The following is a 12,219-nucleotide window of genomic DNA, read 5'->3' as shown; positions in this document are numbered from 1 at the left end:
AAAAGACATATTGATATGATATACTGTAGACCTTTACAACTTTTTCAGAGGAAAGGGATGAATGCGTAACAGAAATTAAATGAAAAGGTGATTTAAAAGATTATCAGCGTTCCCCAGCTAAGCTTATGCTCAGAGTCTCATTTCATTATTCTGTCCAGGCAAGGGGGTGGATTATGGTATGTATTGAAAACTTTTACCCCCTCCGACAGTACTTACCCACTAGTCCTCTTTGTTCACTTTAACTGTGCACAGAAGGGCATATTTTCAGTTTCACTCTTCACATCTCTGCTCAACATGACACATTGTACTCATTAAATTGCATGAAAGGCACGTGTGCAGGAAGTTAAAATGAAACGTTGCTTACAGTCATTGTTAAAATAATATTCACAGCTGTGAATAAGGTCTGTAAAGTGTTTAAGCCGTAGTTAATACGTTAATAAGTACATGAAACTTTCAGCAACTCCCAGCGCTCCCTATGGCATCACCATACTGAGCAGCGATGGCTCCTCCATGACTGTGGCCTGGAAGAGCCCCAAACACTGTGGCGGCTCCAAGATCAATGCTTACTACATCGACAAGTGTGACGCAGACACTTTGGTGTGGAAGGAGGTCAACGTGTCTGCCATCACAGAAAGAATCTGCACTGTGAGTTTACTGTAGCTGAGCAGATAAAGATAGATGAGTAAACCCATTCAGAAGCATCCACCACATTCATTTACATAGAGAAAATCATTCAGACTCATAATCATGCCAAACCACTTTTGTACTTTTAGGTGGACAATCTAACAGAGGGAACCTTTTACGAGTTCAGGATCCAGGCTGGTAATATGGCTGGTGTTGGTCTGAAATCAGCTCCCAGTGAGCCAATGAAATGTGAAGCTTGGACTATGGAAGAGCCAGGTACAGGGTCGTCGCCGTTTCTCCCATTTTTGAGCAGCGGGAGTTTTATTTTTTGAATTCATGACAGTTATTAAGTTTTCAAAAACATCCAAATTGGCAACACACTTTACTCTTATCTTAAGATAAAGAAATAACTCTTGATTTATCAAATGAATGATAAAATGTCTCCCATTCTAGGCTGATACTAGCTGAAATGTAAGATGAATTCAAATGAACCAAACTGAGTAAATCTCTCTTTTCATTCTTCTATATGGCCCAGACATATTGAAGAAACATTTTGTTTGTTTCTTTTTCTGGTTTGTGACAACTATGTTCTGCTCTGTTTCTTACAGCAACATAACTTACCCTATACTCCACCATCTAATGACACTATACAGCCTATTTTTTCTGCTTCAAACTATCTTACGAGCATTCCTGATGAACGCTTTCTTTTTAACAATAATTCAAACATTCATGTATAAATGACTTGTGTCACTAATCAGTTGTCAGCAACTGTAGTAACTTTAAGACAGATTTGACACACTTAAACAAGCATTATGTGGGTTACTGTGTATTCATGTCACATCTTATACCTTAAACTCAGCTGGTGTTAGTCAGCCATTTACCATTTCTCTGCTGTTTTCCTGCTCTCTGTGCTCACATACACACAAATTTCTGATTTTGTAACACAGACAGCGATTTTAGTTATATTTACATGTGAAATGATAACTGTGAGGGCACAGTTGAGGTAGCAGTGTCCTTCATCTCTTTGTTAGCACATGCGGTGAATTGCATGTGCTTTACTGTTCCTCTCTGACACTAACTGTGCACATGGGAACAAGAGTGGCGGTCCATTACATTAAAGGCTCATCTATACTCTGTATTGTACTCTACGTTCGTTTCAAATGTTGTCAAGTCTCACTGCCCACATACTCCCATGTGTGCTTTACGTTGGCATGGTTGTTAGGCAATACATCCACCAGGGGGCAGTGCAGAATTCACTTCTTTCACTGCCTCCAGACTCGCACCCATTTCACATCCAATCTCCTCCCAAGTGTTTTTTGTTTTCTGTTCTCTGTCCCTATGACCAGTTCTGCCATTTCTGTTCTTTTTTTTTGTCTTCTTCTTCTAGTTTGTTCCTTTCGCTGCTTGCATGTGAGCTATATACTGCCCCACGATTTCCGAAAGTAGTGCTTATTTTGCTACGGTCTTTGAGAACTTGAAATACACATTCTACTGAGATTTACATTTATTCGGTGAAAATTAGGGTTGGGTTTAGTGTTAATAAAGTATCCATCTATCTATCTATTACATAAATGTTTTGCCTTTATTCAAAACTGAGATTTTAAAAAAAATGTTAGAAAAAGGAGGTCAAACTAAAGCTAAAACTATTGCTCTCTTCTCTTTGGTCCTGACAATATATGTATGTTTTTTAATTCAAGGCCCAGCCTATGACCTGAGCTTCAGTGAGGTCAGAGGTGACTCTCTGGTCATCCTGTGGAAGGCTCCAGTTTATACTGGAGCAAGTGCTGTCACTGGATACTTGGTGGACATGGCCAAGAAGAGCTCATCTGAGTTTGTTACTCTGAATCAGGAAGCTGTGAGCCACCGTTACCTGCAGGTAGGACACATGATTTGTTACGTATGATTATTTAATAATAATCAAACCTTTGTCCATTCAAATGTCATTCTAAATGTGAGGATATTTCCATGGGTTGCTGCAGGTGACTGGGCTAAAGGAGGGCGAAAGCTACGTGTTCAGAGTCCGTGCTGTCAATGCAAATGGTGTTGGAAAACCTTCTCAGCTGTCAGAGCCAGTCTGTGCTAAGGCTCTTCCAGGTAACAAGAAGCAAACACGCCCTTCACACTGACAAAACACCAACTGTGCTATAGTGTGAGTGGGTTTTGTCTGGAGAACACCAGATGATGTCCTGCAGTTTTTGATTGTATATAAAAGAGAATATGTCATTTTCTACTTAGAAAGAGAGAGACACAACAGGTTTGTTTGAAGATGGAAATAAAGAAACTGATGTGAACTTCAGTCAGTGGTGACTGGGCAATATCAGAATGGATCAATAAGAGAGACACCCTGCTGTGATTGGCTGTTACATTGCTTCAACAAATGATGCTCCAGAAATGATCATGTATTAACATCACTGATAAGGTTGTTATGTGTGTGGCTGTCCGCAGTAATCATGGGGTTGACAGTTTTATCGCAAAGCAAGATAGTCTCCAAATGGCTTAAGAGGAGATCATTTAGCTTTTTATGTTTTTATTTTCTTAGTTGGTTAGCTTGTAGTTGCAGTTCATGTCCAAATGTACAAGCAGTTATCTGGATGTGACTTGCATGCACTGACACAAAAATAGTAGAATCATTCTTTAATTTATCTCTTCCCTTCATAGAAGCAAAGACAGGGGTCCTGAATGACAATTTGAATAGAACAGCAATAACTTGGGACAAAATCAGAACAAAAAGAAAAAGAAATAAAAAACAAAAACGAAAATAACTAGTGAGCATTTGTGCTTGTAAAGCTCTTTTGATCAGCAGGCAGCCCTACTGAGGATTAAAAGCCTCTCAACATGAACCCCTGCTCAACACAAGTGGCTGGAAACTTCACTGCCTCAAAAAGCTTTACCTATCCGTCACTACTAATACCAGCTATAAATTCTGTTACATTATCCGGCTTGAATACCAACAAAACCATGGGCGTGAATGTAGAGTGGACTGGAGGTTGAATATTGATGCACTTCTGTCTGTTTTCGACAAGATTGTCACATTTCTGTAGAAACTTAAGCTTCAGTTGTCAAAATGTCTAATGCCCTGAAGATTTATAAAGGCTATGAACTTATGTCATTGTTCTATGTAGCCCGCTAGCAACACTTAAATTGATGGCTGAGCTGCACTGCACTCACCAAAGAACCAGCTTCCCTAATGTCTACTGTTTAAAATGTCTTTGAAAACAGGTACAGACTCATAAAACTTTGCTGCTGCCTGAAGGGAATTTAAGGGAATATCATGAGTAGTTTATACCCTTAATTACTGGTGAATTATTGTCATGCCTTCTTTTATAGCACATCATACCATTCTTAGTATTGGTTTCAGTGAATTGTGTTAAAAAATCCAGCACTGCTCATTTCCCATAATGCAAAACAACGCAGATTATGTCTCGGCTCAGGCACTCTGACTGTGCCCCAAACTATAACCTGAAGACAGACAGTGAGTTTATTTCTGTTATCTCTCAGTGATGTGTTTGCATGTTATTCATGCTCACAGGCACCAAGGAGATAGTGGCTGGTGTGGACGAGGAGACCGGTGACATCTTCCTGTCTTTGGAGGCTTGCGAGATCTCTGAGACATCCAAGTTCGTGTGGTCGAAGAACTACAAACCCATTGGTGACTGCCCCAGGGTCGCCATGACAACTAAGGGCAGAACGTAAGCTTGCTTGTATATACACCAATAAGTCTTTTTGTTTTTCGGGTTCCTTTTTAATCCCAAAGCCAGACCACAGCTAGGGGTAGTGTGTTTTCAGGTTGTTTGTCGAAATATTAAGAACAGAATATCTAAGGAGCTCTGCAGGGACATTTGTTTGGCAATAACTCAATAATTCATATTCTGATTATGATATTTACAATATCTTAAAAGATAAGATGATGAAATTATGATGATTTGCGAACACATTACTAAATGAACATTAATAACTTAAACAGTTGTGGAGACGGCACTAATCCTGGGTGCACACTCAGAATCTGTGCAGGTGTGTCTCCTGAGTTTCTATGCTGAAGATGTTTGTAAAACACCTACATTTTACAATTCAGTTTTTATGCAACAACCTCAATGTTTGAAGACTGAATGCTGTTGTTGTGGCTAGAACTGTGTGTTCTGTATGATCTGCTATGTTTGCCGAACAAAAATACTCCGTGAATACAACCATGAGCGGAGAAGTCTCGTTTATTTCGAACATTTGATTAGAACTTCATTGTCTTTAGGAAGACCTTTCACAGTTCAATTCTTTTTGTAAAGTTCTATGTCGTCTTGACTTCAGGCATTCAATGGTTGTTGTGGGTTTCTGTGTTTGTTTCACAGCTCCAGACTTACTTTCACCAACCCTGACAAGGAAGATCTGGGCAGATATTCTGTGGTTGTCACAGACACAGAAGGAGTCTCTGCCAGCCACACTCTGACTGAGGATGGTAAGTCATGATGTTCACACTGCTACCAAAATCAGTTCCTAATTCTCAGTCTTATGTGTCTGTTCCTTGAATGTGTTTGTTGCTCATGTGTTTTTTTATTGGATCTGTTCTGCAGCTTTGAACACCATGCTGGAGCTCAGCTATGCCATCAGACATCCCGGTGAGTGTTGTGCCTTAACATCACAACTCCGATATCATTGTTCAGTTCAACACAATCTAATCTTTGTGTGTCCTTGTATCTATGCAGTCGTTCCTCTGAAACATGGTTTGAACTATGAGGTTTTGGAGAAAGGCCACGTGCGTTTCTGGCTGCAGGCTGTCAAACTGTCCCCATCCGTGTCCTACAGGTTCATTGCTAACGATAAAGAAGTCACCAGCGGGGAGGTATAATGTCAACATCATTACTGACTGAGTTGTGGAAGCTCTTGTGTTTTTCTTCATCCATAATGACAATGATACGGCTCACTGTTATTGAGACACAAATGGTTCTCTTCTGGACTGTGGTGTGCTCTACTTCCTGTTGTTTGTCTCTTTGTGTTTAGTCCTCAGCTTTCGGATGAAGCACAAAACTTAATCTGATACAGTTACTGTTGTTTTCAACGTCAAACACATGATCACATGACACCTAAATAAGAACATAAACATGGTCCACTTTATGTCTTTGAATATGTCTTTTTTTTGACTGATTGGAGATCTAATGTTATACAACTCAGAGTTGCATTAATACTGTAAATGCAGTACTTGTTTATAGAAAACTGTGGCAGACAGTAATAAGAAAAGGTATAAACACCAATTTTGTCCTTATTTTCCTCTCAGGGTCAGAAGATCAGCCACGATGTGGCTTCAGGAGTCATCCAGATGACGGTGGAGCATTTCACCAGAGCCAATGAGGGCACGTACACCGTCCAGATCAATGACGGCAAAGCCAAAACCCAGAGCTCCCTGGTCCTGGTGGGAGATGGTACGACTATGTCTAACCTTCACATAACAGTCAACTGATGGATATAGGATTATCTTAATGATTGATTTTAATCATGAACAATTTTATATGTACGTGTTTTTTTAGGTTTATGGTCAAATGATAATTTGTGTTTTTATAACAGAAACACTGAGGCATTTCAACCTTTGGAGGATTTCTAAGGGACTGCTGTGTTTTTCTGTTTCAGTGTTCAAAGCTGCTCTGAAGGAGGCAGAGTTTCAGAGGAAGGAGCACATTAGGAAGCAGGGTACCTATGCTCAGTGGCCCAGCAACACTCCAGCACATTAATGACGGAATATTAAATTGTGAAATATTTTGTACTTACAATTATGAATGTAGAGGTTTGTGCAGCACTGCAGGAAGAATGAATGCGGTATTATTTAAATGACCATTACTGATGCTTCTCTTTGACAGGAATTAATGGCTTGATTTTTCTTCTTGTCATCATCGCAGGTCCACATTTCTCTGAGTATCTCTACTTCACTGTCACTGAGGATTGCACTGTTATGCTTGCCTGCAAGGTAACAAAACAATATGTTGAACTGGCTTTTGAAATATTTATGACCTACATAAATGAGATCAAGTTTCTATTTCATCACTTTGCTTTGCTTCTTTGTTTGTTCGAGTGAAATGATTCTTTCCTGTTTGTTTGCCAGGTGGCCAATGTGAAGAAGGAGACGGCTTTCCACTGGTACAAAGAAGATGACGAGATTGTTCCAGAGGCTCCCCCCAATGTTATGTCTGGGGCCTGTGCTCTTCCTCTCCCTATGGTACAAATATCCAGCATGACACAGTGTCAATCAAATGCCAAGGCAATTATCAAACACTGAGATAAAATCATTTGGTTTTACATCCAAATTGATGAAAATGATATATAATCAATAATAATGAATGGTCCAATGCTAAGAGTTTTAGCAGCTGTGTCCATCCAAGTCAGGCAGTGTTGTCACACTCAATAATATATATCCTAAAATCAATTAATGACATAGATAATAGATAATAAATTAAGTAATGCACTAACAGATGATTTGAAACACAGAGTACATTTAAATGATGAAAAAAAAGATTGTTTGTCTGACAAAAAAAAAGATTTTATGAATGTATGTAAACATGTTTGTGAAAGATAATACAAGGTCAAAGCTTTCCAAGCCGGATTAACACACTCCCGTGGTTGGAGTTCGTATTGCTCCTGCATGAATACACTCAGATGGGCTCAAACTGGCTGAGGCGCTGTGCACATGATCTGCAGGTCCCATCCTGGGCTTCGACCAGGAAAAAAACATACTTCAGTCCCGCCTTGTTTATTTCCACTGGGATGAGGACAGAGGTCCAGTTAAATGGCCAGGTCAAACTAACCGTAGCTGGAGTTAGTTCAGCTTGTACATGTTCTGTGGTGGGACGTGGATTTAATGGCACAGGTAAGAAATGAAAACAAACAATAACTGAAATCAAACTTTGTCCAAACACTGAGTTGGGAAAAGTGGAATAAAACATCTGTTTTACAGCTACACTGGAATTAAGTTGCTTTCTATCTTAAACTTATGTAAAGAAATGTACCAGTTTTACCTGTTGCTAAAGTAATCATGTGTCTCTTTAGTTCTCCAGAAAAGACCAGGGTGTTTACAAGGCTGTGCTAAGTGATGACAGAGGAAAGGACACATCTGTGTTTGACATTTCAGGCCAAGGTACATGTCACTGTTTACATGGAGTCAACTGTATCACTTGGCATTCATTCATTTCTCGTAATTTACTGTATTTGGTGTATTTCTTTCTCTTTGACTTGCAGTGTTTGATGACATCATCAATGGCATTGCCCGTATTGCTGGTAGGTTGAATCAGCTGACTTCTGAATCATCTCAAACTTCATTTGCCATTCAGACTGTGTTCATAAAGCAGTGATGTCATGTAAAGTTTTTCCTCCACCGCCACATCAGCTTATTTGTGATTTGTCACATTCAGCAATACAAATAGAACTGAAAGGACTTTATTTCTTTTACATCAAAAAGAAGAAAGAGCCTGCAAATTCAAAACAGAATTCTGTAGACAGTAAGAGGCAGCAAACCCCACAGTTACTTCCAGCAACATGAGTGAAAATACACTCAAAGTTAGATTCAGTTTGACACTGACTAAACTGCACACTAAATAAATTTAAAAAAACTAGATAAGGGTACACATGTTTCCCTGGTAACATGAATTCATTTATATGCTGTTTTCGGGAAAATGGGCTCATTTGAAAGACACATAAACTCTCTAAATACTCTGACTGACTCTGCGTCTGCCTCGCTGAGAGATGTGGCTGTCAGAACATCTTTATTTTCAGTTTATTGTTTCTTATATGTCTCTCTGTGTGTGTGTGTTACCAATCAGGTGCGTCTGCCTCTGATCTGGTGATGCAGTGTACTCCAGAGGGTATAAGGCTGCAGTGCTACATGAGCTACTATACAGAGGAGTTGAAGACCGTATGGAAGCACAAGTACAGCATCAACATTTTTTTTTACTGCACCAAGCAGATCAGTAGATGAAGTATATGAAATTAGTTTTTTACAATCAGCTTCTTACAGCAGTTGGTTACTAAGGTTGGAACACTTAAAGGACTCTCCACATGAAATTACTGTTATATGTTTGTTGGTGGGGCTCAGTTGCTGAAGAGGTGATGTCATACTTCCGTACACCAATCATGATTAAGCAACATTTGCACGCAACTTGATGACAGTTTTAAGTTTGTTTGCTTTTGTTTGTGAATCTTCAGCATTTTCAACAGAGTGATTGATATATCAGAATACTGACCACTACCTTCGTTCCAAAAAATGTGACGATTGTTTGTGATGTTACACTCCATGAGAGGTTTTTCCTGCACACTGTTTAAGAGCTGATTTTACTTTAGTCACCTGCTAAAAGTAAACCAGCAACGTGAGAACTGATTAAAGCTCTTCTGCATTCAGACACAAATGCAATGACCTCTAATTGCACATTATTTTTGTAATGAAAGAAAAACCCTCATCAGTGAGTTGGGGGTTTTTTTGTAGAAAATTTGATTGATGATTTGTGGTATAAACCTGCAGGGAAAGTAAGATTGCCTCCTCTGAGAAGATGAGGATTGGTGGAACAGCAGAGATGGCCTGGATGCAGATCTGTGATCCATCCGATAAAGAAAAGGGTCATTATTCCATCGAGATCTCAGACGGCGTTACAACCCACACCCGGACATTTGACCTCTCTGGACAAGGTAACAATGTTCCTCTACATCTATATTTGTCTGTTGACTTTCTTTTCAGTGGGGTTTTTTATGCTTTTTAGAGAATTGTTTTATTCTCTATAGTCCAGCTGCAACTGGAGGAAAAATTAAGGCTTTATGTTGTTCATGTCATGATGTGTAATGTAGATATTAATATTACTGTAATAACATGTGAATATGGCAAAAAGTATGTCTTTGCACATACACATTGACAGCATCATTATATTCTATATTGTGATCAAAATATTCAGTGAAGAAATTAAATTAAAAAAAATGATATGCAGCCCTGATTCTGCATTATATTTGTATTCATGATCTGTTTTTCTTAACTTCCACTCTTTGCCCTTTTTTGCAGCATACACCGATGCCTATGAAGAGTACTTAAGACTTAAGTAAGTTTTGATAACACAGCAGCTTGTGAAGATGTACCTTTAAATTGTGTTCAAATCATATTAATCAAACTGCGTTTCTTCTGTCTTTTAGGGCCGCTGCATTCGCTGAGAAGAGTAAGTAGATCAGTTGTTAAGTACTCTACTAGTGAACAATTACAACTGGGTACTCATTCCTTTAGACTTGAAGGAAATTGAACTATCCTTAATTTTTGTGATGTTGTCAGATAAAAGATATTATAGAAACTTTTCAGTGTTCTCTTTAAGCATTCTGAACATTTTCATACAAGTCCTGCAGGCAAGTTATTTTCTTTCCAGGCAAAGTAGAAATCAGTGTTGTGTCTCAAAGAACACAGTTACTGCTTTTCATTCTTTTTCATTTTCCTCCTGAACACTTGAACCTTGTCTAAACTGGGACAGGTGGACAGAATGGCTCTCAAATTGTGTGTCATCAGTGTGTTTAAATCTTAGGAGTTGTGTGAACAATTTGGCTTCTCTCTTCTCAGACCGTGGCAGAGTGGTTGGTGGTCTACCTGATGTGGTTACTATTATGGAAGAGAAGGTGAGAATTTCTCAGTCTCTGCTTTTAACAATACATATGCTGTGACAACTCATTTTTAGTATTTTGTTTACTTCATTACATCGGCCTTATAGTAAGAAGGTCCGGGGTTAGAGCTATACAGCCCGGGCAGCATTCCTTTGGAACACGTGCTGGAAAACAAACAAAAGGAGGAGCTTCAGGCTGAGACTTGATCTTTATCTCAATGAAACAAAAAGACCAAAAACTGCCTTCAGCTGTTTTGTCAGTAAAGAGTTGACACAGCTTAATAGATATTTTAATGTGCAAAGCAGCATTTTTTTTAAACTCTTTGTGTATCTTTGATTCTTTGACTCTTATTACACATACTTTAACACAACATGTATCTCTTGTAAACATTCAGATGTCTCATAAAGTCACATGTTAATGTGAACTCACCTTTTAGTTTGTTTATGTGCCAGCGTTTAATGTGTTATCTGGATAAACTGTGACTTGAGTTGATTCTCCTTCCTCTCCAGTCCCTGAGCCTGACCTGCACCGTGTGGGGCGAGCCGACCCCCGAGGTCACCTGGTTCAAGAATGAGCAAGAAGTCTCCTCAACTGAGCACACCAAAGTTATGTTTGATGGTGGAAAGTTCGCCAGTCTCGTTATCAACAAAGTTACTCCCGAAGACTCCGGCAAGTACAGCATCAATGTACGGAACAAGTACGGTGGTGAGTTTGTTGAGATCACTGTCAGCGTCTACAAGCACGGAGAGAAGATCCCTGAGCCCAAACTGGGACAGCCCAGAGCAGCTGTGCCTGCAAGCACGCCTGTGCCGCCAAAATCCCCAGCTCCTCCCTCCAAAACCCCCACCCCTACCCCATCTAAGCCCCAAACCCCATTGCAGTCCATGAGGAGCCCCACTCCTGCCTCTACCCCAGTCCCCAAGTCTCCAACCCCAACTCCAAAGTCTCCAACCCCAACCCCAAAGTCTCCGACTCCATCTCGCAGTGTCAAGTCTCCAACTCCGCCCAGATTCATGAAGTCTCCAACCCCACCCAGGAAGTAAGAGGTGGTGTTGATGTTGGAGAGGGAAACGTTTACTGTTAGCAACTTTGATCCATAGCATGAGTCTAAAACCACGAGCTGTTTCTTTAGTTGTGACATTGTTAATGTCCCACTCTCTAAAGTGCTGTATTTTCTTGACATCAACTTTCAATTAATTAAATGGCATTCGACATTTCACTGTTTGACTTTTAACACAAGTGGGAACTGAAAACACTGAAGTCAAGACAGATTAATGTTTGATGTTTTAAAAGCTGAACCTTCCACTGTGCAGTATCAGTGGAATGCCTGTACTTTATTTCATGGCCGTCAAAGCATATTATGGTTTATTACAATTTGGGTCTTATATGCATGGTTTGATTGGTGGTGTGATAGAAGCAGAGCTCTCTCTTTGGACCACCACTCACTGCTAATCCCAGACTCAGTCCCTATGTAATCTTTTGTCTGCCATGCTGTCTGTAGTTTTGTATTCAGTGGCTCTTGTGCATTTGAGATGTGCTCAACTTTGAGTTTCACCTCCTACAAAAGTGCTTTTCTTCAGATCCTATCCATCATTGTGTTTCCACTGTAAAGCACTAAAGTTGGTGAATGTAGTCATATGAAAAATGTTGATGAAGATAATCCGCAAACTATATGAAAAGGACACAAACTGTAATAAACCAGAACTACTGGACTGAACTGAACTGGATTTTTCTCCCTTCGTACCAGCTTTGTTTCTCTCCCCGGTAGATCTCATTGTTTTGACATCATAATAAAACCAGTTATTGAGGCTGTGAATACACATATTCACTTCCTGCCTGTGTCTTTGTGTCAGAGAGGTCTATGTGTCTGTGGCTTGTTGCGTTTTTCCCTCCAGCACTTTGTGATGGCAATAAAGTTTCCTTATCAACCTTCTCCATTTGTCTTTCTCAGAAATCTCCTCTGCTTCACTCTCCTCATCTTAATTACTTATGTCAGGC

General features: G+C 39.7%; 1 protein-coding gene across 8 annotated transcripts in view; it reads left to right on the top strand.

The window, feature by feature from the left end:
* myom2a (myomesin 2a) overlaps positions 1–12,154 on the top strand; it is a 31,924-nt gene extending 19,770 nt beyond the window's left edge. For 5 of the 8 annotated variants that reach the window (XM_075464165.1, XM_075464163.1, XM_075464159.1 and 2 more), the window contains 21 exons: positions 159–176; positions 458–645; positions 774–900; positions 2,322–2,500; positions 2,604–2,718; positions 4,154–4,313; positions 4,965–5,071; positions 5,187–5,231; positions 5,319–5,455; positions 5,888–6,032; positions 6,238–6,297; positions 6,504–6,571; positions 6,707–6,820; positions 7,648–7,735; positions 7,837–7,875; positions 8,418–8,523; positions 9,113–9,276; positions 9,641–9,677; positions 9,769–9,791; positions 10,181–10,236; positions 10,731–12,154. In XM_075464165.1, coding sequence (XP_075320280.1) covers positions 159–176; positions 458–645; positions 774–900; positions 2,322–2,500; positions 2,604–2,718; positions 4,154–4,313; positions 4,965–5,071; positions 5,187–5,231; positions 5,319–5,455; positions 5,888–6,032; positions 6,238–6,297; positions 6,504–6,571; positions 6,707–6,820; positions 7,648–7,735; positions 7,837–7,875; positions 8,418–8,523; positions 9,113–9,276; positions 9,641–9,677; positions 9,769–9,791; positions 10,181–10,236; positions 10,731–11,264 — 2,510 coding nt within the window. In that variant the 3' untranslated portion in view covers positions 11,265–12,154. The remainder of the gene's footprint in view (positions 1–158; positions 177–457; positions 646–773; positions 901–2,321; positions 2,501–2,603; positions 2,719–4,153; positions 4,314–4,964; positions 5,072–5,186; positions 5,232–5,318; positions 5,456–5,887; positions 6,033–6,237; positions 6,298–6,503; positions 6,572–6,706; positions 6,821–7,647; positions 7,736–7,836; positions 7,876–8,417; positions 8,524–9,112; positions 9,277–9,640; positions 9,678–9,768; positions 9,792–10,180; positions 10,237–10,730) is intronic. The other 3 variants (XM_075464164.1, XM_075464161.1, XM_075464167.1) reach the window with 1 other exon arrangement.
* Positions 12,155–12,219: the final 65 nt, after the last annotated feature.

This window comes from Odontesthes bonariensis, chromosome 4 (genome assembly GCF_027942865.1).
Source record: "Odontesthes bonariensis isolate fOdoBon6 chromosome 4, fOdoBon6.hap1, whole genome shotgun sequence".
Classification (NCBI taxonomy): domain Eukaryota; kingdom Metazoa; phylum Chordata; class Actinopteri; order Atheriniformes; family Atherinopsidae; genus Odontesthes; species Odontesthes bonariensis.
The sequence above is the reverse complement of the archived record's forward strand: the minus strand, read 5'-3'. Positions and strand labels throughout refer to the sequence as shown.